The 25,968-nt window shown below is 49.0% G+C and overlaps 1 protein-coding gene across 1 annotated transcript in view; it reads right to left on the bottom strand.

The window, feature by feature from the left end:
- The window catches only part of LOC146854031 (alpha-N-acetylgalactosamine-specific lectin-like), a 93,280-nt gene that overhangs the window by 14,263 nt on the left and 53,049 nt on the right, over positions 1–25,968 (bottom strand). Inside the window, exons 5-6 of the mRNA XM_085651885.1 lie at positions 21,646–21,760; positions 11,403–11,478 (exon numbers count right to left, since the gene is read on the bottom strand). Of these exons, the coding sequence (XP_085508011.1) occupies positions 11,403–11,478; positions 21,646–21,760 (191 nt within the window). The remainder of the gene's footprint in view (positions 1–11,402; positions 11,479–21,645; positions 21,761–25,968) is intronic.

The following is a 25,968-nucleotide window of genomic DNA, read 5'->3' as shown; positions in this document are numbered from 1 at the left end:
GTCGCAATCCCCAAATCGAGCCAATCTCCTCAGAAAGGGGGCAGACAATCCCGTTCAAGGGCTCCGGGGGGGGGGCCACCGCCGATCCTCAGGACAGATCGCTGCCGGCGGGTCGGCAGGGCAGCCCAACGAGGCCACAGCACCGCACACCGCCCCGCAACCCAACCTCGCCTGGCAGCAAGGAGGGCGCAAAAGCGAAAGTGAAAGTGCGGGGCACGCGAGCCATCCAGCCTCACCCGCCGCTGTTGTTCACTTCTTGTCCGGATCGCCCCACCACTCCAGGACGGGGGGCCGGTGTGGAGAAGGCCGCAAACCTCTATCGATGCTCCCGCCGGTGTCCGAGGTCCGATTTAAAAACGGAAAACGGGCGTCACCTCTGCTCGGGCTCACAAATACAGTCCCCTCATCTGGGACAGGATTCTGTCAGGATTAATGTAGGAGGTCGCGGAGGTCCTCGGGAGCCTCGCACCTACGCGGCCATCTTGGTTGCGCGCTAGGCTCCTCCCCCTTTGAGGGAGTTTTAATGCTACTCTCAGAAACTTGTTTTCAGCTACTTACAGAGTCTATACGTTGCTGTGGCTCCCTAATTCAGAACCGTAGATAGCTGCAGCCGCAGCTTGAGCTCTCTAAATTTCCAGTAGTGGAGACATTGGATGCAAAGTAGCATTTTTTGCAAAGCTCAGCATGGCTGCTGCTCTGTGGTTATGGAGAAACTCACTCTTAATAACCTGACTATTCCATGACCTGGTACTGGACAATTGAATACCCAGGTAGTCGAAATCTGCAACCCTCTCCAAGTTTGCTCCCCCCAACCTTACCATTCCACGAACTTGGGTATGGATTGCCATGAATGTTGTTTTATTGGCATTTATAGCTAACCCCTTAGCTAGTGCAAAATAAGCTGAATCAATTGAGCACAGTTTCAAGACCCTTAGGAGTTTCTGACACTAATAGGGTATCATCAGCAAATAACAGGGCTGGAATCTTGGTACCACCCAAGCCCGTAGAATCATTTTCACAGCCCATTAAATATTCAACACACTTGTTAATAAATAGTAGAAAATGAATTGGGGCAGGTACACATTCCTGTCTTACACACTAATCAACCAACATGTAGTCTGTTGTTTTACTTTTAGGGTCCCATCTTATATGTGTGAAAATCTCAGTGTGAAGTTGTACAATAATTTCCAATAATGCAGGTGAAAGACCCAGATCCCTCAAGACTGCCCAGAGTCTAACTCTAGGAACCTTATCAAATGCAGCCGTAAGGTCCACAAATGCTGCATAGAGACTTCCTCTGTTTAATTAAGACTGCTGTTTTCCATCTCAACATCTGAAATCTAAAAACTTGGTCAACAGTGCTAGTTTGTGGCCAAAAACCTGCTTGGAATTGGGACAGTAAGTTATTGTCTTCTATCCAGGAATTCATGCGGGCCAAAACCTATTTACTAAACATCTTATGGGCAATGTCAATAAGGCTTATAGGTCGATAGTTAGCTGGGTAATATTTCAAACCCTTCTAATGTATGGGGACTAATTCTACTCCCCTCCAAGCATCGGGGATTGGTGCACCAGCCAAAATGGCATTGAAAATGCTATTTAGGTTGGGTGCCCAGACCTTTTGTTCTCATTTATACAAGTCCCAGGAATCTTGTCAAGGCCTGGGACCTTGCCAGCTTTGAGCTCACAAATAACTTGCTGTATCTCTGTGAGGGTGAATGACACTGAAACATTAGTCAGCTCTTGTGGTAGCCTGGGAGGGTCATCTGCTTGGATGTTTAAATCAGCAGACGACATATCTCGGTGGACCACATCCAGGTCCACATAAGTAGTGTTATCTGTACTATAGAGGGATTGAAAATGGGAAACCCAGTGCTTAGGTAAGATTTTAGATTCAGGTCTAATCATAGTGGTTTTCTTCCATGACTGAGCACATGCCAAAAGGTTGCCTGGTTCTTATTCCGAATAGCATTTAGGACATTTCCTCATATCAAACAAGTCTTGGCATGTTTAAGGGGCTCTTTATATCTACCCTAGCTGCCTGAATTTGGGATTGAGGGCCACTTTAAATTCTTTTGGCCAGAAGGGTTTTTGCTTCTCTACACACTTTATTATAACAATAATGATTGCCATTACGTGGGGGATTATGTCTCAATGTTGTTTTGGTAAAGCAGGTGTTCCTCAGTACCTGAAATCAATCATCATGGAATCTCATAACAACAAGAGTAGGATCACCCAGTCTGACAAAAAAGAAGTTAGGCAACAAAATATTTGGCCAAGGAAAACATCCTTACTAACAATAGTTAATAGGGTTAAAAACAGTGGAAAATGATCACTTTCATATCTAGTCTGAACATGCCTATTAATAAGTGCTGGCCACGAGTGGATATCTAAAAGAAAGTAATCAATATTACTTGTGGCAGCTCCCCTTCTAAATGTGGGTCGCCTCGTTAGATCCGAGGGGGTGCGAACATTACAGGCTCTCAAATGGCATGAAAATGAGAGTTCTATCATTTGTAAGGCAACTTTAGAGGTAGTGGGAATGCAGGGCCCAAGTTGTTGTGTCATTCCCTTTTGCTGGTCTTCATCACTTGCTATATCCCTAATTAAAGTTGAGGGTTCAAAACATTTATTAAAGTTACCTCCAACTAGAATAGAAATATTTCTGTTAGCCACTGGTATGCACTGTCTCAGTTGAGCTATCACCATAGATTCTATCGCTGTCTAGTTTTTCTATTATAAACATTGACTAAAGTGCTAACTGGACAAAGGTTCTACTTGGGATTTCTCTGGACCAGTACAAGTGGCTACCTTTTTCGGGCTACTAGAGCCAGCTACAAAAACTGGAAGTCAATCGACCTCAGATAAAGTGGAGAGTGGTGTGAAACGGTTGGAGTTCTCACCCTCCAAGGACTGGTACCCCTTTGATCTAACCAGGAGGGGCCTCAGCACAAGAGCCAATGTGTTATAGAAATAAGAAAGTGGCAAAAAATTGATTGATTTTGGTTGGGGTAGGGCTCTGTTAGTCTGGGACAGCAACCCACCCACTAGTTGGGGACTCCAGGAATTCACTACATCACAGTCCTCCTTAAAACAGTTTTGCGTGGCCCAACCCACCCAATCCCTCGAACCATTAAAATATAATTAACAGGGCAATTAGGGCGTACTGGCAAAAATTAGGCTTGTTATTAAGACAATGAGCAACCTTATTTCTCAGTTCAGCGGTTGTCTCACCAGTCCTCAAAAGTAACACAGGAACATTAGCCAAAAAGACCACATAAGGACATGAAGCAGGTGCGAGATGTTATGTAGAGGGTCCATCACTGAAAGGTAGTCCAACAGGTACCGACCCCCATGGCTGTAAACTACCAAAGTGTAGTGTCCTTTCTCATGACAGCCTTGGTGACCTGAAGTTGATCCCTTGGACCAGGCCTTCTGATTGCCGCAGGGAGGTCGCCCAGACCAGAAGTAGAAAGAGTGCTAGTGCTACAAGTAACTGCGTCAGTGGCATGGAGGGTGTATTTTCAGACTTCCGAAGTGGCACCCATTCCTATCCCTTTGATGTACAGATCTCTTGAGTCCACAAGGCGCATCAAGTTTAGCTCAATAGATCTCAGTCTGGAGATAACCGGTTGCAGTTTAGCATTCAAAATAGCCTCAAATTCAATGTTCAGTGAGAAAACGAAATCCCCCACATCAATCAAACAATGTTTGGATTTAATCTAAGCACTAAGTCATAGTCTGTCTGACTTAGTTTCCTTGTAGTGTCAGCCGACCTTCTTCTATGTTTCATCGCCGGGCTGGAGCTTGGGAATCCACCTGGCGCCTGTATCAGCAGGTATGTGTTTGAGGAGAGGTCGGGGGACAAGTAGGGCCTCACAGGGCTCGACTGGGCAGCGGACTCTGACAACTCGCTCCTAGTCAGTAGCTTAAGATTCTTTCTGCACAGTAGGGGACCATACCCCGACAAAGACAATATGTGCTCGTCCAGCTCTATCTGTTTTTTAGAGACTACCACTACCGCCCAGGCCAGAATATCATTGATAGTAGAGACTCTGGCAAGCACCGGGGAAGGTAACAGTTTGGCTGGGGCGGCCTTTTGTTTCCCCTAGGATCAAGCAATAACTCGTGGAGTAGCAAAATGTCCCCAAATGTTAGTGTAGTGGAACCAGAACTGCAAATTATCTGCCTTAACCCAGAGTCTAGAAACTAGCCAAGGGGTTGGCCCAGCCCAGCCTCTTCAGGTCGATAACTGGCAAAAACTGGGCCTGCCATTGGCCTGGGCGAGGCCCTTACTGCAGGAAATCATCTGGGCTTTTGAGGCACTATGGGCTCCTCTCCCTGCCACACACAAGCACCTCCTGGTTCACTGGAATCCACAGCAGAGTCCCTTTAGTGCTGCAAAGGCATCCCATGCCCTGCGGGTAACCGTCAATGCTTATCAAGTGCTGCAGCTCCCTCCCCCTGCCAAACACAAGCACCTCCTGGTGTGCTGGAATCCGCGGCAGAGAGTCCCTTTAGTGCTGCAAAGGCATCCCATGCCCTGCGGGTAATCGCCAATGCTCTCAAGTGCTGCAGGTTCCTCCCCCTCTCAAACACAAGCGCCTTCTGGTGTACTGGAATCCACGGCAGAGAGTCCCTTTAGTGCTGCAAAGGCATCCCATGCCCTGCGGGTAATCATCCATGCTTATAAAGGGCTGCAGGTCCCTCCCCCTGCCAAACACAAGCACCTCCTGGTGCGCTGGAATCCGCGGCAGAGTCCCTTTAGTGCTGCAAAGGCATCCCATGCCCTACAGGTAACCGTCAATGCTAATCAAGTGCTGCAGGTCCCTCCCCCTGCCAAACACAAGCACCTCCTGGTGTGCTGGAATCCGCGGCAGAGAGTCCCTTTAGTGCTGGAAAGGCATCCTATGACCTGCGGGTAATCATCAATGCTTATCAAGTGCTGCAGGTCCCTCCCCCTGCCAAACACAAGCACCTCCTGGTGCACTGGAATCCGCGGCAGAGAGTCCCTTTAGTGCTGCAAAGGCATCCCATGCCCTGCGGGTAATCGTCAATGCTCTCAAGTGCTGCAGGTTCCTCCCCCTCTCAAACACAAGCGCCTTCTGGTGTACTGGAATCCACGGCAGAGAGTCCCTTTAGTGCTGAAAAGGCATCCCATGCCCTGCGGGTAATCATCAATGCTTATAAAGTGCTGCAGGTCCCTCCCCCTGCCAAACTCAAGCCCCTCCTGGTGTGCTGGAATACGCGGCAGAGTCCCTTTAGTGCTGCAAAGGCATCCCATGCCCTACAGGTAACCGTCAATGCTTATCAAGTGCTGCAGGTCCCTCCCCCTGCCAAACACAAGCACCTCCTGGTGCGCTGGAATCCGCGGCAGAGAGTCCCTTTAGTGCTGGAAAGGCATCCCATGCCCTGCGGGTAATCATCAATGCTTATAAAGTGCTGCAGGTCCCTCCCCCTGCCAAACACAAGCCCCTCCTGGTGTGCTGGAATCCGCGGCAGAGTCCCTTTAGTGCTGCAAAGGCATCCCATGCCCTACAGGTAACCGTCCATGCTTATCAAGTGCTGCAGGTCCCTCCCCCTGCCAAACACAAGCACCTCCTGGTGCGCTGGAATCCGCGGCAGAGTCCCTTTAGTGCTGCAAAGGCATCCCATGCCCTACGGGTAACCATCAATGCTTATCAAGTGCTGCAGGTTCCTCCCCCTGCCAAACACAAGCACCTCCTGGTGCGCTGGAATCCGCGGCAGAGTCCCTTTAGTGCTGCAAAGGCATCCCATGCCCTACAGGTAACCGTCAATGCTTATCAAGTGCTGCAGGTCCCTCCCCCTGCCAAACACAAGCACCTCCTGGTGCGCTGGAATCCGCGGCAGAGAGTCCCTTTAGTGCTGGAAAGGCATCCTATGCCCTTCGGGTAATCATCAATGCTTATCAAGTGCTGCAGGTCCCTCCCCCTGCCAAACACAAGCACCTCCTAGTGCGCTGGAATCCGGGGTAGAGTCCCTTTAGTGCTGCAAAGGCATCGCAGCCCTACGGGTAACCGTCAAGGCTTATCAAGTGCTGCAGGTCCCTCCCCCTGCCAAACACAAGCACCTCCTGGTGCGCTGGAGTCCGCGGCAGAGAGTCCCTTTAGTGCTGCAAAGGCCTCCCATGCCCAGCGGGTAATCGCCAATGCTCTCAAGTGCTGCAGGTTCCTCCCCCTCTCAAACACAAGCGCCTTCTGATGCGCTGGAATCCACGGCAGAGAGTCCCTTTAGTGCTGCAAAGGCATCCCATGCCCTGCGGGTAACCGTCAATGCTTATCAAGTGCTGCAGGTCCCTCCCCCTGCCAAACACAAGCACCTCCTGGTGCACTGGAATCCGCAGCAGAGAGTCCCTTTAGTGCTGCAAAGGCATCCCATGCCCTGCGGGTAATCGCCAATGCTCTCAAGTGCTGCACGTTCCTCCCCCTCTCAAACACAAGCACCTTCTGGTGCGCCGGAATCCACGGCAGAGAGTCCCTTTAGTGCTGCAAAGGCATCCCATGCCCTGCGGGTAATCATCAATGCTTATCAAGTGCTGCAGGTCCCTCCCCCTGCCAAACACAAGCACCTCCTAGTGCGCTGGAATCCGCGGCAGAATCCCTTTAGTGCTGCAAAGGCATCCCATGCCCTACAGGTAACCGTCAATGCTTATCAAGTGCTGCAGGTCCCTCCCCCTGCCAAACACAAGCACCTCCTGGTGCGCTGGAATCCGCGGCAGAGAGTCCCTTTAGTGCTGGAAAGGCATCCTATGCCCTTCGGGTAATCATCAATGCTTATCAAGTGCTGCAGGTCCCTCCCCCTGCCAAACACAAGCACCTCCTAGTGCGCTGGAATCCGCGGTAGAGTCCCTTTAGTGCTGCAAAGGCATCGCAGCCCTACGGGTAACCGTCAAGGCTTATCAAGTGCTGCAGGTCCCTCCCCCTGCCAAACACAAGCACCTCCTGGTGCGCTGGAGTCCGCAGCAGAGAGTCCCTTTAGTGCTGCAAAGGCCTCCCATGCCCAGCGGGTAATCGCCAATGCTCTCAAGTGCTGCAGGTTCCTCCCCCTCTCAAACACAAGCGCCTTCTGATGCGCTGGAATCCACGGCAGAGAGTCCCTTTAGTGCTGCAAAGGCATCCCATGCCCTGCGGGTAACCGTCAATGCTTATCAAGTGCTGCAGGTCCCTCCCCCTGCCAAACACAAGCACCTCCTGGTGCACTGGAATCCGCGGCAGAGAGTCCCTTTAGTGCTGCAAAGGCATCCCATGCCATGCGGGTAATCGCCAATGCTCTCAAGTGCTGCAGGTTCCTCCCCCTCTCAAACTCAAGCACCTTCTGGTGCGCTGGAATCCGCGGCAGAGAGTCCCTTTAGTGCTGCAAAGGCATCCCATGCCCTGCGGGTAACCGTCAATGCTTATCAAGTGCTGCAGGTCCCTCCCCCTGCCAAATACAAGCAAGGCATCCCATGCCCTGCGGGTAATCATCAATGCTTATCAAGTGCTGCAGGTTCCTCCCCCTCTCAAACACAAGCATCTTCTGGTGCGCTGGAATCCGCGGCAGAGTGTCCCTTTAGTGCTGCCAAGGCATCCCATGCCCTGCAGGTAATCATCAATGCTTATCAAGTGCTGCAGGTTCCTTCCCCTCTCAAACACAAGCGCCTTCTGGTGCGCTGGAATCCGCGGCAGAGAGTCCCTTTAGTGCTGCAAAGGCATCCCATGCCCTGTGGGTAATCGCCAGTGCTCTCAAGTGCTGCAGGTCCCTCCCCCGCCAAACACAAGCACCTCCTGGTGCGCTGGAATCCGCGGCAGAGTCCCTTTAGTGCTGCAAAGGCATCCCATGCCCTGCGGGTAACCGTCAATGCTTATCAAGTGCTGCAGGTCCCTCCCCCTGCCAAATACAAGCACCTCCTGGTGCGCTGGAATCCACAGCAGAGTCCCTTTAGTGCTGCAAAGGCATCCCATGCCCTGCGGGTAATCGCCAATGCTCTCAAGGGCTGCAGGTTCCTCCCCCTCTCAAACACAAGCACCTTCTGGTGCGCGGGAATCCGAGGTAGAGAGTCCCTTTAGTGCTGCAAAGGCATCCCATGCCCTGCGGGTAATCGCCAATGCTCTCAAGTGCTGCAGGTTCCTCCCCCTCTCAAACACAAGCACCTCCTGGTGCGCTGGAATCCGCGGCAGAGAGTCCCTTTAGTGTTGCCAAGGCATCCCATGCCCTGCGGGTAATCATCAATGCTTATCAAGTGCTGGAGGTTCCTCCCCCTCTCAAACACAAGCACCTTCTGGTGCGCTGGAATCCGCGGCAGAGAGTCCCTTTAGTGCTGCAAAGGCATCCCATGCCCTGCGGGTAACCGTCAATGCTTATCAAGTGCTGCAGGTCCCTCCCCCTGCCAAACACAAGCACCTCCTGGTGCGCTGGAATCCGCGGCGGAGAGTCCCTTTAGTGCTGCAAAGGCATCCCATGCCCTGCGGGTAATCGCCAATGCTCTCAAGTGCTGCACGTTCCTCACCCTCTCAAACACAAGCACCTTCTGGTGCGCCGGAATCCACGGCAGAGAGTCCCTTTAGTGCTGCCAAGGCATCCCATGCCCTGCGGGTAATCGCCAATGCTCTCACGTGCTGCAGGTTCCTCCCCCTCTCAAACACAAGCACCTCCTGGTGCGCTGGAATCCGCGGCAGAGAGTCCCTTTAGTGCTGCCAAGGCATCCCATGCCCTGCGGGTAATCATCAATGCTTATCAAGTGCTGCAGGTCCCTCCCCCTGCCAAACACAAGCACCTCCTGGTGTGCTGGAATCCACGGCAGAGAGTCCCTTTAGTGCTGCAAAGGCATCCCATGCCCTGCGGGTAATCGCCAATGCTCTCAAGTGCTGCACGTTCCTCACCCTCTCAAACACAAGCACCTTCTGGTGCGCCGGAATCCACGGCAGAGAGTCCCTTTAGTGCTGCCAAGGCATCCCATGCCCTACGGGTAATCGCCAATGCTCTCAAGTGCTGCAGGTTCCTCCCCCTCTCAAACACAAGCACCTCCTGGTGCGCTGGAATCCGCGGCAGAGAGTCCCTTTAGTGCTGCCAAGGCATCCCATGCCCTGCGGGTAATCATCAATGTTTATCAAGTGCTGCAGGTTCCTCCCCCTCTCAAACACAAGCGCCTTCTGGTGCGCTGGAATCCGCGGCAGAGAGTCCCTTTAGTGCTGGAAAGGCATCCCATGCCCTGCGGGTAATCATCAATGCTTATCAAGTGCTGCAGGTTCCTTCCCCTCTCAAACACAAGCACCTTCTGGTGCGCTGGACTCCGTGGCAGAGAGTCCCTTTAGTGCTGCAAAGGCATCCTCTCATTCAAAGACCTATATCTGACTCTAGGGACCTCTTCTACAGCCTAAGGTACTGCAGCCTGCATTATTAAAACTCTAACTGCAGCCTTTCAAAACAGAGTGGACATATGAATGCCACATTTGGAGGAGGATCTTTGCGCGCTTTCTGTTTATTTACATCTCATGTCTTTTGTGGGTGCAGAATATGAAAACATTCCAAAGCCCATGTGTCTAGCTTGTATTTTCAGTTAGAAGCCAAACCTACTGACCTTGTCAAGTCTTGTCAGGGCTTGTTTTTAAGGAAGACATATTGCCATTGCCAACAGGTGTTTTATTTTAAAGTTCTTTTTAAGCAGTAATCTTTATTGCATCACTTTATTTCTTGGTTGCACTGCAAGGTGTATTTTCCAAAATGTTCTTTGCTTTTGAAATCTAATCAAAAAACAAAATAGGACAAACAAAAGGGGTAAAACCGAGGCCTATGCCATGCCGAAAACTTGGGGGCATATCAGCAACAACCGGCGATAATTATCGCTAAGCGCACTTAGCGCTAGGATAATTATCGCCGGCTAGCGTGGATTTTTATCGCTGAGATAGCGTGCTATTAGCAACGCTTATCTCAAAAGCGATAAAAATCCTTGCGCCAACTGCCTAATGTGAGATTATCGCTGGAAACCCAGCAATAATCTCACGAAATGTGGCGTTAGCTTGTTGATAGGGACTCACAAACTCATCCATGATATCCACCTTCCATAGGATATCATGGCTAAGTCAGTCCTGAAGCAGGCGTAAGGAGAGTAGCGACAACAGGGGTTATCGCTACTTTTCCTGCCGCTATGCTTCATAGCGTGGGGCTTGATGAAAGGAGACATGTCGCTTAGCGACATTTCTCCTGTCATGTTAGGTCAGGAACGCCCACTTTGCATCTCAGTAGAGATGCAAAGCTGGGCGTTACGATTTTGTGCACTAAAGCAAGGTTTCACGCTGTAGCGTGACCTTGCTAATTAGGCGATAAGATTATCGCCGCTTTTTGGCCGAAAACGGCCGCAAAAGCAGCGATAATTTTCTATCGCCGCCTTGTAAATATGCCCCTTTGGTTGATGAAATACTCTGTCACAAATATGACAGATATCCTGTCTTCAGTAATGGAAGTGCAGCATTGCATCCTAAGGCACTGTAATACGGCTGATAGGACATCCGGTGTGCTTGGAATGGAGTATCTAAGCCACACACCTCTAAACCAGGCACTAGCATTTGAAGATGAAGTGTAAGAACATCTGTGGCAGGCTCACTCAAACTGATGATGGATTAGAAAGTGCTTCCTCCTCCACCATCATTTGATGGGTCTGCACTATTTCCATCACCACAAACTGAGGTAACAACAAACTGATGATGGTTTAGAAAGTGCTTCCCCCTCCACCATCATTAGATGGGTCTGCACTATTTCCATCACCACAAACTGAGGTAACAACAAACTGATGATGGTTTAGAAAGTGCTTCCCCCTCCACCATCATTTGATGGGTCTGCACTATTTCCATCACCACAAACTGAGGTAACAACAAACTGATGATGGATTAGAAAGTGCTTCCTCCTCCACCATCATTTAATGGGTCTGCACTATTTCCACCACCACAAACTGAGGTAACAAAAAACTGATGATGGATTAGAAAGTGCTTCCTCCTCCACCATCATTTGATGGGTCTGCACTATTTCCATCACCACAAACTGAGGTAACAACAAACTGATGATGGTTTAGAAAGTGCTTCCCCCTCCACCATCATTAGATGGGTCTGCACTATTTCCATCACCACAAACTGAGGTAACAAGCTTATCAGTGGTGCTCCCAATGATGACAGAATCCAAACCTCTCTGGCACAGGGTATACCCTAACCTATCCAAACCTCACATCATATCTAATATTAATCTCTAAAGGAAACGGTCATCACAATAGATGATTTGTGTAATTTGAACTGTGCTATAAAAACACGATAAATAAAAAGATGACTATTGAAATGGAAAATGTTTCAATGTAATAAAAATCCGAATCATTATAAGATTGTGCATTTTTTTCCAGATAAGTAGGAAAGCCTTACCGATTGCCCAGATAATATTTGCAGACAAAAGGAAATACATAAGGAGTCAGAGGGTAATCATTCCAGGTCAATTGTCCTATTGGAAAGGAAATAAATATGTTATTGAAATTGCAACCAAAAGCATAAAAAGGTCTGCATGGATACTGGCATTCATCTACAGAATTATTCTGAGCATGCTACATATTTTTGTTTATACAAACGTAATATTTTTTTAATGTCTTCACCTTTGTTCTGTGCTCGTATAGAGGTTGTTGTTGTTCAACGTAGACATGAGCGACAGGTTGTTCCGTTTGTGTCTGCTTTTGTATGATGCTTGTGCGGATGGCTTATGATCAGCGGGTCGGGGTAAGCATCTTTTGAAACACGGGTGTGTGTATATGTCAGAGATGGGTAACGGTTAGGCATTCGTGACTTGCAAGTTGTACTGCTTACTTATGGAATAAACCATGTGTACTTTAACCTTACTGCGTGCCCCCGTTTTCTCTTGACTGGATTTAGTAAGAGCTGGATCTTTTACCACAAAAGCTACTCAAATTCACCAGTTAGAGTTACTAAAACTCACGACCTAAAGTAAATTGCACTCTTGCCATGCAACGTTGTTATCAATTATGTCATTTCAGATGCTAATGTTATGAATGATGTGATATAACCTGCCATTAGTGATGTAATAAGTGATGTGATAAGCAGTGCATGGTGAGTGTGTGAGGTATAGGTACTATATCACCCGGGACACTGACTTGTTCCCTGCCTGTGTGTGCACTCTTGCTGGCTGTAAACACAGTTTTCCTCCCTCCTGGTGGGAGGGGAAAGAAACACAAGGATTGGCATAGCCAATAGGTCTCGCCTTTGGGACCTTATAAGTGTTTAGCCATGCAACAGTTGCATAACTAAACACTTATAAGGTCCCAAAAGCGAGACCTATTGGCTATGCCAATGCTTGTTTTAACTGCTGCAATTTATTGAAGCCTCACGGAGAACATCAAAGCGGCCGTGGGGCCGCAAAATTGATCGGGATCGCGATCAAACATCAAAGCGGCCCTGCGGCCGCGAAAGTGAAAGTAATCGCGGTAAAGCGTGACGCGCGCGCCCGCGCACATGCACTGTAGGTCTAGGCTGGCCTGGCAGCACTTTTTGGAGCCCTGACAAAATGTCTCGCCAGACCAGCGCATGCGCTGGGTCAGGCGAGACCTAACAAATATTGCCCACTCCTACCGCACACGGGATGGGTGCAGGCAGGGGAGCTGGCTGGGCAATGGAGGCCCGTGCAGACCCATGGCCTCTAATTCTGTGGGTTGGGATGGGGCGCACACAGGAAATGTAATTTGTTTAGGCTGCAGGGGATGGGGTCACCTATGCCTCTTAATGGCTTGGGGGAGCACAGGCCATGCTATGATGTGGCTCATAGGTGCCCAGGGTCTTGTAACGCTCGGGAAAGGGGGTCGCATGCCCCCTTCTCTTTAATATTATGATGCAGCCCCAAAGGATGGGGATCCTGGGTCCTCATAACAGCTCAGGGAGAGTGACCATACTAGATAAATAGATTGATTTTTGGAAAGCCAAAGTCTCGAGTGAGTCATATTGCCCCCCCCCCCTCAATAATTGTAATAAATAAGATATTACACTTGTAAAATCACATTGAAGAGATCCTGTGACTATAGTGGAGTTGTTTCCAAGGGTAAAGTTATTGTTACCTGCAATCTGTAGGCAGTAATTATTTATCTTTTTGTGTCAGTTTGCTGTACTGTGGAAACTAAGTCGAATTTGTTTTTTGCAGTGCAATACAAAACACAAGTGACTGCACATTTATTAGTGCAGGTTCTCCAAATACCATGTTGCAAATGCCATATTGATTTATACCACCACGCCATTAATATATACGCCTTGGTAATTTAACTGCATAAAATGCACTGAAATAAAACTAATATTTAGCAGATAACTGTGAAAGATTTCAAAGTTGTCTGTAAAATACATATTTCATCATTATATCAACAGCACTCTGCAGAGCTTTAACATTGTCATGACTAGTGGGAATATGCGGCATGGGTGACCAAATTATATAGCAGGGATATCTACATTTTGGGTTAAAAAATGCAAATTGAAATGTTGCTTCAGTTTGAATTCCCTTAAAAACTGAAGCCAAGAGGCGTTTGGCAAAACAAGAACAGTTTGTTTAATTAAACATTAAGTCCGGGAGAACAGTTACAGGCCCATGGTCTAAGGACTGTCTCAATTTACATTTGGCCTATGTCCTTCTTTTATACAAAATGTGAACAGTTGGAAAAGTTTCAGGCATACCATATATGGTGAGGAATGTTGGTTGCTGCTTTTGGAGTCATAAATTAATTATCTAATGGTTACCATAGGTGGGTCTCTAGCTCAATCAATCAATCAATGAATTTGTAAAGCGTGCTGCTCACCCGCTAGGGTCTCAAGGCGCTGGGAGGGGGGTGCTGCTACTGCTCGAAGAGCCAGGTCTTGAGTTGCTTCCTGAAGGAGAGATGGTCCTGGGTCAGCCGTAGGTGGGTGGGGAGGGAATTCCATGTCTTGGCCGCTAGGTAGGAGAAGGATCTTCCCCCGGTGGTAGTTCTGCGAATCCGTGGGACAGTGGCGAGGGCGAGGCTGGCGGATCGGAGCTGGCGGGTGGGTGTGTAGATCGTGAGGCGGTTGTTGAGGTATTTGGGGCCCATGTTGTGGAGGGCTTTGTGTGCGTGGGTGAGGAGCCTGAACGTGATCCTCTTGCTGACGGGGAGCCAGTGCAGGTGTCTTAGGTGGGCGGAGATGTGGCTGTGGCGGGGGATGTCCAGGATGAGTCATGCAGAGGTGTTCTGTATGCGCTGGAGTCTTTTCTGTAGTTTGGCTGTGGTTCCTGCGTAGAGGGCGTTCCCATTGTCCAGTCGGCTGGTGACGAGGGCCTGGGTGACCGTTTTTCTGGTTTCGGTGGGGATCCACCGGATGATTTTTCGGAGCATGCGCAGGGTGTTGAAGCAGGATGATGAGACGGCATTGACTTGCTTGGTCATCGTGTGGGAGGCATCCAGGATGAAGCCCAGGTTGCGTGCGTGCGTGGTCCGTGGGCTTGGGGGCGGTGCCCAGAGCAGGGGGCCACCAGGAGTCGTACCAGGCGGAGGGGGATGGTCTGAAGATGAGGACTTCCGTCTTGTCCGAGTTCAGCTTCAGACGGCTGAGCTTCATCCATTCCGCGACGTCTTTCATTCCTTCCTGGAGGCTGGCTCTGGCGGTGGCGGGGTCATTGGTGAGGGAGAGGATCAGATGGGTGTCGTCAGCGTGGGAGAAGATGTTGAGGTTGTGTTGGCGTGCGATGGCTGCGAGGGGGCTCATGTAGACGTTGAAGAGGGTGGGGCTGAGCGAGGAGCCTTGAGGAACGCCGCAGATGATCTTGGTGGCTGCTGAGTGGAAGGGAGGAAGGCGGACTTGCTGGGATCTGTCGGCGAGGAAGGAGGTGATCCATTCCAGGGCTTTTCCTTGGATACCGGCGTGGTGGAGGCGTGTAGTTAGGGTGCGGTGGCAGACAGTGTCGAATGCGGCCGATAGGTCGAGGAGGATGAGGGCAGCCGTTTCCCCGTTGTCGAGCATGGACCTGATGTTGTCGGTAGCTGCGATGAGGGCGGTCTCGGTGCTGTGGTTTGCTCGGAAACCTGACTGTGATGGGTCGAGGGAGTCGTTTGTCTCAAGGAAGGTGGTTAGTTGTTTGTTGACGATCATCTCGATGAGTTTGGCGGGGAACAGGAGGAGCGAGACGGGGCGGAAGTTCTTGAGGTCCGTGGGGTCCGCGGTGTGCTTTTTCAGGAGGGCGCTGATCTCCGCATGTTTCCAGCTTTCTGGGAAGGTGGCACATGCGAAGGGGGAGTTAATGATGTTCCGGAGTTGGGGTGCGATGATGGAGTCGGCTTTGTTGTAGATGTGGTGTGGACAGGGGTCGGCTGGGGAGCCAGAGTGGATGGTGTTCATCACATGGGTGTTGTCTTCAGTGCTGACGGGGATACAGGTGTGGAGGGTGGTGGTAGGGGGTGTTGGTTCGGTGGTTGGGAGCGTGGTGTGGGTGCTGAAGCTGTTCTGTATGTTGGCAATCTTGCGGTGGAAGAATGAGGCGAGTGAGTCGCAGAGGTCTTGCGAGGGCGTAATGTCGTTGTTGCTGGCTCTTGGGTTGGAGAGTTTTTTAACGATGCTGAAGAGTTCCTTGCTGTTGTGGGTGTTGTTATCCAGCCATTCCTTGAATGCTGTCTTTTTGGTGGTGCGGATCACCTGGTGGTGTTTGCGGGTGGCGTTCTTGAGGGCTGTCATGTTTTCTGCTGATTGGTTGTTGCGCCAGGCTTTCTCGAGGGTACGGCAGGATTTCTTGGAAATTTTTAGGTCGTTGGTGAACCACGAGGCTTTGTTGCTGCCTGGTCTGCTGGGGGCATTCTTCATTGGTGCAAGGGCATCGGCGCAGTTGGTGAGCCACTGTGTGAGGTTGCGGGCTGCTTCGTTGGAGTCCGTTGTGTTGCTGGGGGGGTTCTGGCTCAGGGAGGTGGTGAGCTGGTCGCTGGTGATCTTGCCCCAGCATCTTCGGGGCGCCTGATGCGGGTAGTTGTGGGTCATGGTTTTCCTGAAGCTGAAGTGGACGCAGTTGTGGTCTGTCTAGTGTAGTCTGGTTGTGTGGCTGAAGGAGATGTGGTTGCTGGAGGAGAAAACTGGGTCAAGTGTGTGGCCGGCATAGTGGGTGGGGGTGTCCACCAGTTGCTTGAGTCCGAGGTTGGCGAGGTTGTCCAGCAGGGTGGTGGTGTTGTTGTCATTGTTGTTTTCCAGGTGGTAGTTGAGGTCCCCTAGGAGGATGTAGTCTGAGGAGGTGAGGGCAAGTGGGCTGATGAAGTCTGCGATGGCTTCGCTGAATTGTGTGCATGGTCCTGGGGGTCTGTAGATGAGGGTGCCTCTGAGGGTGGTCTTGTGGTCGGTGTGTATCTGGAAGTGAAGGTGCTCGGCGGTGGTGAGGGTGTCGTCAGAGTTGGTTGTGATGCGTATGGTGTTTTTGTGGACGATGGCGATGCCTCCTCCGGTTTGGTTGGTGCGATCCCTCCGAGTGATCTTGTAGCCATTAGGAATGGCTATGGCGATGTCGGGGGCTGAGGAGGTGTTCATCCAGGTTTCTGTCAGGAAGGCGACGTCCGGTGCTGTTGTGTCGATGAGGTTCCAGAGTTCTACGGCGTATTTGTGGACGGAGCGGGTGTTGAGGAGGATGCACTTGAGGTGGTTGTTGTTGATGCTTGGTCCGGCGGGTGGGGGGGAGGTGCGGAGGCAGGTGAATTTGCAGGCTTGGCAGGTGAAGGGTCCGTGCGTGCGTTTCGGGGTTGCTCGGTGGCAGGCGGGGGTCTGGCCGGTGTTGAGTGCGTGGAGGGTGGTGGCATCATAGATCCGTCTGGTGGGCTGTCCTCGAAGGGGAAAAAGGGGGTGGTGATGGACAGAGTTTCTGAATGATGCAGAATACTCTTACCAAGTCAAGAGATCATGGTTTTAATCCATCACCGTTTTTTAGCTCACTGCACCATCCCAGCTCAGAACCTGGCTACATGCAAATTAGTCTGTACCTGTCCCAGTGCATGATGGGAACAGGGCAAACCAAACTACCAAGCCAATTCTTATACTGGGAAGGAAACAAGCTTCCGGGGACCGGTTTCTGGCATCACAGCCTTCGTCGGACCGGCTTGCCTGAATGGGGGCCAGGGGTTCTGGCGCTGGGCGCGGTCCAGGCGCGGACGGGCGCAGACGGACTTGCCTTTGGCGCGCTTGAAACGCGCCGGTGGCGCGCCTGCTGCGCGTGGCCGCTGCGCGGCCTCCATAAGAGGGAGAGAGGGAGGGAGGAGCAGCTGGGAGGCGGGAGCGGGGTGGCCAATGGGAAGCGGGGGGCGGGGCCGTGGGGAGCGCGAGCGGCGGGAAGCAGGTGATACAGAAGGCAAGAGGGGGCTGGGGGGGAGAGGGCACAGTGGAGAAGGCAAAAAACACACTGAGGAGTCACAAAAACGAATTAGCAGTGCAGGCAGGCAGAGAAGGGGCACACAGGGGCACACAAGGAGCAAAAAACGAAGGGAAAAAAATTAATCACAAAATGAAATAACAGTGCAGGCAGGCAGAGAAGGGGCACACAGGGGAACACAAGGAGTGAAGAACGAAGGGAAAGAAACGAGTCACAAACGAAATAGCAGTGAGCAACCAAGGGCACACAAGGAGCAACGAGGCAGTCAGGAGAAGCAGCGGCGCACAGGGGGTCTGCGCGGTGGCAGAGGGAGCGACCTGCCTAAACACAGGGTCAAGGGTCGCTCACATAGACACAATGTGGCCTGGGGTGAAGGAGTCCAGATGTCCAGCATGGGAGCGCTTGATCTCTATGTGTGCTAGGTCCTGATTGGCTATGTGTTCCTAACTCATGTGGTATTTGACTTTTATAGTGCTTTTAGGAATGCACGTACCCCTTCCAGCCATGTGTACTTTATTGGGGCATTCTCCCTTGACGCTTCGTAATGTTGCTGCACCTATCTGCGGGATTGATCAAGAGTTTCCTGTCTGAGCGTTAGCCTGCCAGCTACGCATCCTCCCACCTGTGACTTATCAATCAGCAATCCTGGGCCTTGGGCTGAGGGCCTGCTTCACTACATATTTGCGAGTCAGTGTTGATGTAGAGTTCACAATGGGCGAATCTGGTAATAAGGACAAGATTTCAATTTCATGGATAAATGCATCCATTTCCAGATTAACAGAACTGCGTCAGTCAGTATTCATTTTATTCATTTGAGGTAGACACAACTTCTCCTGTGAAATCTGCAAGTTATGTGGTAAATAATGTGGTTAATGTAGTAAATCCATAAATGCTCCAGCAAACAAGTCAACTAAATTCACGCACCCTTACGATTGTCCACAACTACTAAAAATGTATTCAAGAAGGGTACCCAAAACCTAAACATTCTAAATCTAATCAGTGCCCATTTTTAACTGTGTGGTCTGTTCATGGAGAATCTAGTGTGACCCACACAGTGAAAACAGCTTTGGATATTCAGAAACTGTGAGAGCACATTATTTGCACTTCACCATCTCAGACACCCTGCGCTACATCACCAAGTGTCACAGCTCCTCCCACTGCATCTGGGGCAAGGTAAAAGAGACCCAGCGGACACAGGCCCTCAGCACCACCCAACCAAAAGCTTCATCAGACGTCGACCAGTCACCCCGATGAAACAAGCAAAAATCAACAAAACAAGCCAGCTGGTACACTCAAGAGCTCAGAATCACCAAGCGCAAATGCTACCAAAATGTTGGCGTACCTCAAGGAACCGCTCCAACAGAGCAGCTCACAAGGAAGCCCTCAACAACGGCTATCTGCACATCAAAGAAGCCAAGAGAGCAGCACACACAGCCCGCATCGATACAGCGGTCAACCACATGAAAGAACTCAAAGAACACCATCCACTCCTCCCAAGAACTCTGCAGTACCCTCTAGGACTACTTCCTCAGCAAGATTGTCACCATCTACAACAACTTCATCCCGCAGGCCATCATTCTCAACCTCAACAGCCTCAACCCACCAGCGCACAACAGCTGAATGACCACCACAACCATCATGTCATCCATCCTACCGACCCTGGCCCCCACCATATCTTCAGCCTCAGAACCAACCCCATCAGTGCTGAATTCACCAGCATCATCACACCTCCAACTTCACAGCAGCTTTCCCAGACAGATGTAAACACACAGAGGTCAGACCCCTCCTAAAGAAACCCTCCGCCAATCCCAGAGAAATCAAAAACTATCGAACGATCTCCCTGCTTCCTAACCTGGCCAAAGTACTCGAGAAAACCAACAGCTCACTTAATACCTATTGGTCATCTTCCAGTCCAGGTTAAGCATCAACCACAGCACCGAGACAGCACGGATCGCTACCACAGATAACATCAGAACCTGCAAGACTGTGGTCTTGATCCTCGTTGACCTCTCTGCTGCGTTTGACACCATCTCCCATCACACCCTCATCAACAGGCTCTACAACATTGGCATACAGCAAAATGCCCTCAAGTGGATCGCCTGTTTCGTTACAGGCTGCACTCAGAGCATCTGGCTGCCTCCCTTCATCTCCAAACCCAAGGAAATGATATGCGGCATACCCCAAGGATCAACCCTCAGCCCCACCTTGTTCAACACCTACATGACCCCTCTCGCAGACATTGTCAGATCCCATGGCCTCAACATAATTTCTTATGCAGACAGCATTAAAGTTATCCTCTCACTCACCGAAGACCCCTCCAACTTCTGCAACGCCATGACCAACGTAGCCAGTTGGATGAGAGACACTGCCTTAAACTCCACTTCGACAAGACAGAAGTACTGATCTTCAGAAATAACACCTCTATCTGGGACCACAGCTGACGGCCAGCAGAACTCGGACCAAGACCCACACTAACCGACCAGGCTCGCAATCTAGGCATCTTTCTTGATGGTGAACTGACCATGAAATGACGAGTCAACGCAGTCGCCTCCTCCTGCTTCCACATCCTTCCCATGGTCCACAGAATCTTCAGATGGATCTCAGTCAACTCAAGCCCTCATCACCTGTAACCTTGAGTACTGCAACGCTCTCCATGCCGACATCATCAGCCAGCTCCTCACAAGACCGCAGACAATACAAAATGCCACAGACAGACTTATGCAGGACCTTTACAAATGGACGCACATCACCCCCTCACCTCAGAAGCCACAACTGGCTCCCCTTTCAGAAGAGATGTCAGTTCAAGATCCTCACACACGCATACGCCTACAAGGTTTTAAATGATCAAGGACAGTCTCATATCAACTATCGCCTGAACTTCTATATACCCCGAAGACACATGAGATCCTCCTCACTTGTCCGTGAGTACACACCCCACATCCGGTACAGCTGAAGCAGAGACCGCTCCTTCTCCTGCATGGCTGACAAGACCTGGAACGACTTGCCCTCCGAACAGCAGAAAGAAACTCAAGACCTGGCTTTTTGACTGAGACATTACACCCACAGTGCCCAGATACACCCACAGTTCTGCGCTATACAAATGCTGATTGATTGATTGATTGATGATTTTATGTGGCTAGCTGAGTGGGTTGGTAAAGCCAGCCTTTACCAGTGCTTTAAGACAAATGAAATGTGTGTGAGTGAAGAGCTATGCAGAGATGAGGGGCACTTTTGCCAGATTATCCGAGGAGAAATCCGAGGAATCCAAGGAGAAGGTCATGCAGGGGGGCCGCAAAAAAGACTGTTGCACCAGGCGCCCCCAACACTAAAGCTGGCCATAGGTGTGGCGATGAATTTAACCAAGGGTTAGTCAAAGAGATAAACGGGTCTTACAGCAGTGAAAAACATGTCCTTCTTTATAAATACAATGCCCCCTGCCCTATGAGCCTTTTGCACCTACCTTAGGGGTGCCTAATAAGTATTGAAAAGAGAAGGGTTAGGCCTACCAAAAGGTTTATTTTGCTAGGTCGATATGGCAGTTTAAAAACGTCACTACAGGCTGCAGTGAGACACGTATTAAAGTGCATCTTTAATGGCTGGTACAATGCATGCTGCAGGTCCACTAGTAGCATTTCATTTACAGGCCCTGGTACATGTAGTAACATATACAATTAAATAAAATGTACCATATAGATATCTGCCAATTGGACTAGATTTTAAGTGGAGACCACAATCACCTTAGCACTGGTTAGCAGTGTTAAATTGCACAGAGTTCTGAAAGCCCTCAAAAAAGGGGTCCCGCAAAGGAAGGGAGTGAAGGCAAAAACTTTGGAGTGACCCTTGAGAGAGGGCAAGGTCCAAGATAGTTAAATAAATACATTATGTGATTATTTGTAGGCTGGTGCAAATGTTCTGCTTTTGAAGTTGACTACTACACTGATTAGGTACTTTGAAGTCATGCAAGCAATATTGCTTATTAAATCAGATCAGCATTTTAGCATGAATAATGTGTTGCCTATATTAACATTTCACTTAAAAAAACATATTGGATCACAAAACTTGATTTTTGAGAAGGCTTAGGCAACAGATGAACACAGTTTACAGCTTTAACTTTCTTCAGCAAAATCAGTCTGATGTCCCCAAATCTAGACCATATTTTTTTTAAGTTTATAACACTAAATGGTTAGTTGATTGAATTATCTTTTGCAGCGTTCAAACCTTAAATTCAGTCCTTGTCTACCTATGAATTTGAAAATATAATAGGAACCTGCTTACCATTCTCTTCATACCAGGAACCAACGTAGTCTTCGTTGCCAAGATTGTCAGGTTGGCCTTTACCAAATGGCAGCATTGTTATTTTAGATCCATCGACATTCGTATACTCTCCCTCCTTCATGGAACAAAAAAGCCTCACAGTTGTTAATCAGAATATTGTAGCTAAAGACTTATAATAGTGAACTGCACAAGTTAACACAAGCTTTTTTTTAAGGTATTCCAGTAAACTCATCAAGTTGAGTAAGTACCCTAGACAGAGAATTTTCAAATATACATATAAGCCTGTTGATGCCATAAATAAGTTTAATATATTTAATGGCATTGTGTTTCATGTTAAGCCTATTTCTGAAATTCACTATCCGTGTCAACAAATCCTCTGGGCAATGACCCTGGTTTTAACATTGAAGGTTTCATCGCTACACAATAGGTTACAAGATAAAGATGCAAGGGGTCCACTCTATGTGTTAACAGTCCAAAGACAGAGAAAGACCAAGTACTAAGTGCCAGAGGAATGGTGCTTGGTATGGGATGGAGTCCTGATGAGCTGAGGTGAGACAGAAATCTACCAGAATACTCAGATTTAAAAATGTACATGCCAAACTGTCTACTGCCAGAATATCGTAAAGGTCAGTTGAGGATAACTATACTTAACGATATATATATGCACCTTGACAATATATCTATCTTGACATACATACATATACTTACTTTACCTTCACAATCATCTGTTAGTCAATACTTTGGCAAGTCTGTATTCCATGTCCTCAATATGCTGACATGCAAGCTTAGAACCTTGGTCGAATACCTGAAAACTGCTCCTCGATTTGGAGAGGTTCATGATGCCTGAACCAGTTGCAGAGAAGAGTGGTACTGCCCCCATAATAAAGGCTGTGCCAGTGAAACGTTTGTTGCTCAGTTCCAGGCTCTCTATTAGGAATTAGGAATACAAGTATGGAAAATGTGTCGTGTTTAATTTTGTAGAAGGATAGTGGATGTGTGAATTATTACATTTTATGTGAGAGACTCGTTTATTTTAAAGCCAATTGGTCTGGCTAAGGGTTTTTCAAACTGAGAGAACAAGAAATAAAAAACCCTCACGAAGACTACAGATTATAGCACACCATTTTCCATGTAGGTTCCCTGTGGAGAATAACCTGCTGATGTTGGTGTGATCCTAAAGATTTCGCCATGATATTTCTGAAATCAAGGCCTTTTTGAGTGCCTAATTGCACCTTGCTAGACCTGGGGGATTTGTCCACAACGTTACCCACTGTAATTTGGCATAATGTATAATGGAGTATCTCACTATACAGCTTTTTGGGCAGAAACTCCTGTTACCTGCCAAATTGGTATTATGAAGGCACTCATATTAGGAACTATAAGAAGATGAGCAACAGTCCTAATTTCTGGGCTACTCGCCTGAAGAAATGTCATTAGTAGTCTGCTGCCTGGATAACGAGAGCTTTCAGTCCTGCAATTTCACCCGTCTCAGGTGGACTTGATTCCATATCAAAGTCAGGGAACTACAAATGAATCATTTGGAATCGATAATCTGTGTATCCCCTGATATTTTCGGAATACAGAAGTTAACATCAGAAAGACTTTTGCATGCATCTATCTCACATAATGATTCTGCTGCATTCGGTAATGACACAATAAGCAGACATAGGGGGCACAGGGAGAGACAGGTTGCACGGAAACACGACTGAAATAGTACGTTTGCACACGTGTGTGTGTTCGGGTAGTAGGCTTGCAGAGCATGTTTTCCAAATATTTGTTTTGTGTGTACTTTATTTAGACAATCAAGTCCATTAAAGTGCCGACAAAATTATTTAAAACGATGTACAGATATGACACATTAAAATGTGGTAAACAGATAAACATTGTCTCTTTTTACATTCCTCAGCATTTTATGCATAAAACTGGAGCTAAGAAAAGAAAACAACTAAGATTCAGGGTACATGCCAGTTTCAAGTGCAGATGGCTATTAGCATGATCATATATGTCCTGGAGCGATTGCCTTCAAAAGAGTTTTTACCAGTTCGTCCATTTCGGTCCTAGGTTTCTGAAGCTGAATAAAACGTTTAACTGCATTCAGCAGTATCTCCAGAATGAAAAGATCGGTGCAAGTGGACCCGAAATTTTACATTGGTGCAATATTATATTAAGGGCCAGATGTACGACCATTGAATTTTGCAACTTGCAAATTGCAAGTCGCAATTTGCGAGTCGCAAAATTCACTGACACTGTTTGCGATTCACACTGGGGTTGCAAATTGCATGCCTCATGAATATTAATGAGACTGGCGCAATTTGCGACCACATTGGGAATGGCTAACACTCGGATGGTGGCCTGCTGGGCTCAGCAGACCACAATGTCTAGGACTGCTTTTTCAATAAAGTTTTCCTTAACCCCTTCGATGCTCATGACGGAATGATTCCGTCATGAGCATCGGTGCCCCTGTGCTCATGACGGAACCATTCTGTCATGAGTACAGGGGCACCAAATCCCTCTGCTGCAGACAGCAGAGGGATTTCTATTTCTCCCCTGTGACCCTGGGAGCTGGAAAGGAGCTTCCCCGGCTCCCAAGGCCCACCCCCGCAGTTTCTGTGAATTTACGATCAACGGGCAAGTCGCGCTCACGTCATTTCACAGAAACCAAAACTGAAATGTGCCTTAAGGATCATTTCAGTTTAACTTTCTATGTGCTCAGGGGTCTATCTCAGCCCCCTGAGCACGCAGAAAGACAGGAGAGGTATCATTCAAAAGGGGAGATCCTAAATTTGAGGTTTGCAGGGGATTCTGGGTAAGGAAACATTGGGGATCCACGCAAGCCATACCTCCCTGGAATCCCCCCGGGTGTCTAGTTTTCAGAACTGTGTGAGTTTGGTAGGTTTCCCTAGATGGCCGCCGAGCACGGGGCCAAAAACCCAACTGACCCTCCTCGCGAAAACAGGTCGTTTTGAGATAAGCAATTTTAATGTCACCTCGATACGTTTTGGGACCTTGTTTGCCGCATGTACTTGGGCCTCCCACGCGAGTGAGGCACCATATTTATTGGGAGACATGGGGGAGCGCTGGGTGGTATGTAATTTGTGCCAGCCCGGTGATGCCACAACTTTCCCACACAAAAATGTGTGGAAAAAGTTATTTTTTCAGCTAAATTTGAGGTTTGCAGGGGATTCTGGGTAAGGAAACGTTGGGGGATCCACGCAAGCCAAACCTCCCTGGAAGCCCCCGGGTGTCTAATTTTCAGAAATGTGTGGGTTAGATAGGTTTTCCTTGATGGCCGCCGAGCACGGGGCAAAAAACCCAGGTAACCCTCCCTTGCGAAACCAGGTCGTTTTTTGATGTCGCCTCAATACATTTTGGGCGTTTGTCTGCCACGTGTGCTTGGGCCTCTCACACGAGTGAGGCACCATTTTTATTGGGAGTCCCGTGGGAATGCTGGGTGGTAGGAAATTTGTGTCAGCCCTGTGATGCCACAACTTTCCCACACAAAAATTTGTGGAAAAAGGGATTTTTTCAGCTAAATTTGAGGTTTGCAGGGGATTCTGGGTAAGGAAACGTTGGGTGAACCACACACGCCATACCTCCCTAGAATCCCCGGGTGTCTAGTTTTCAGAAATATATGGTTTTGGTAGGTTTCCCTAGATGGCCGCCGAGCACGGGGCAAAGGTGACTCCCCTTGGGAAAACAGGTCATTTTGAGATAGGCAATTTTTATGTCACCTCGATACGTGTTGGGCCCTTGTCTGCTGCGTGTACTTGGGCCTCCCACACGAGTGAGGCACCATATTTATCGGGAGACCTGGGGGAATGCTGGGTGGTAGGAAATTTGTGTCGGCCCGGTGATGCCACAACTTTCCCACACAAAAATGTGCGAGAAAATGATTTTTTCAGCTAAATTTGAGGTTTGCAGGAGATTCTGGGTAAGGAAACGTTGGGGGATCCATGCAAGCAATACCTCCCTGGAATCTCCCCGGTGTCTAGTTTTCGAAAATGTATAGGTTTGCTAGGTTTCCCCAGGTGCCGGCAGAGCTAGAGCTCAAAAACTACTGCTAGGTACTGTGCCAAAAAGGAGTAATTTTTCAGTGTGAAATTGTAGTGTATCCACGTTGTGTTTTGCGCCGTTTCCTGTCGCGGGCACTAAGCCTACCCACACAAGTGAGGTACCATTTTTCTCGGAAGACTTTGGGAAACGCGGGATGGGTGGAAATTTATGGATCCATGCAGATTCCAGAACTTACCACCACAGAAATGTGAGGAAAATGTGTTTTTTAGAAAATTGTTTAGGTTTGCAAGGGATTCTGGGTAACAGAAC

Source organism: Triturus cristatus, chromosome 4_1, assembly GCF_964204655.1.
Source record: "Triturus cristatus chromosome 4_1, aTriCri1.1, whole genome shotgun sequence".
NCBI classification, from domain to species: Eukaryota; Metazoa; Chordata; class Amphibia; order Caudata; family Salamandridae; genus Triturus; species Triturus cristatus.
This window is presented reverse-complemented; position numbering and strand designations above follow the sequence as displayed.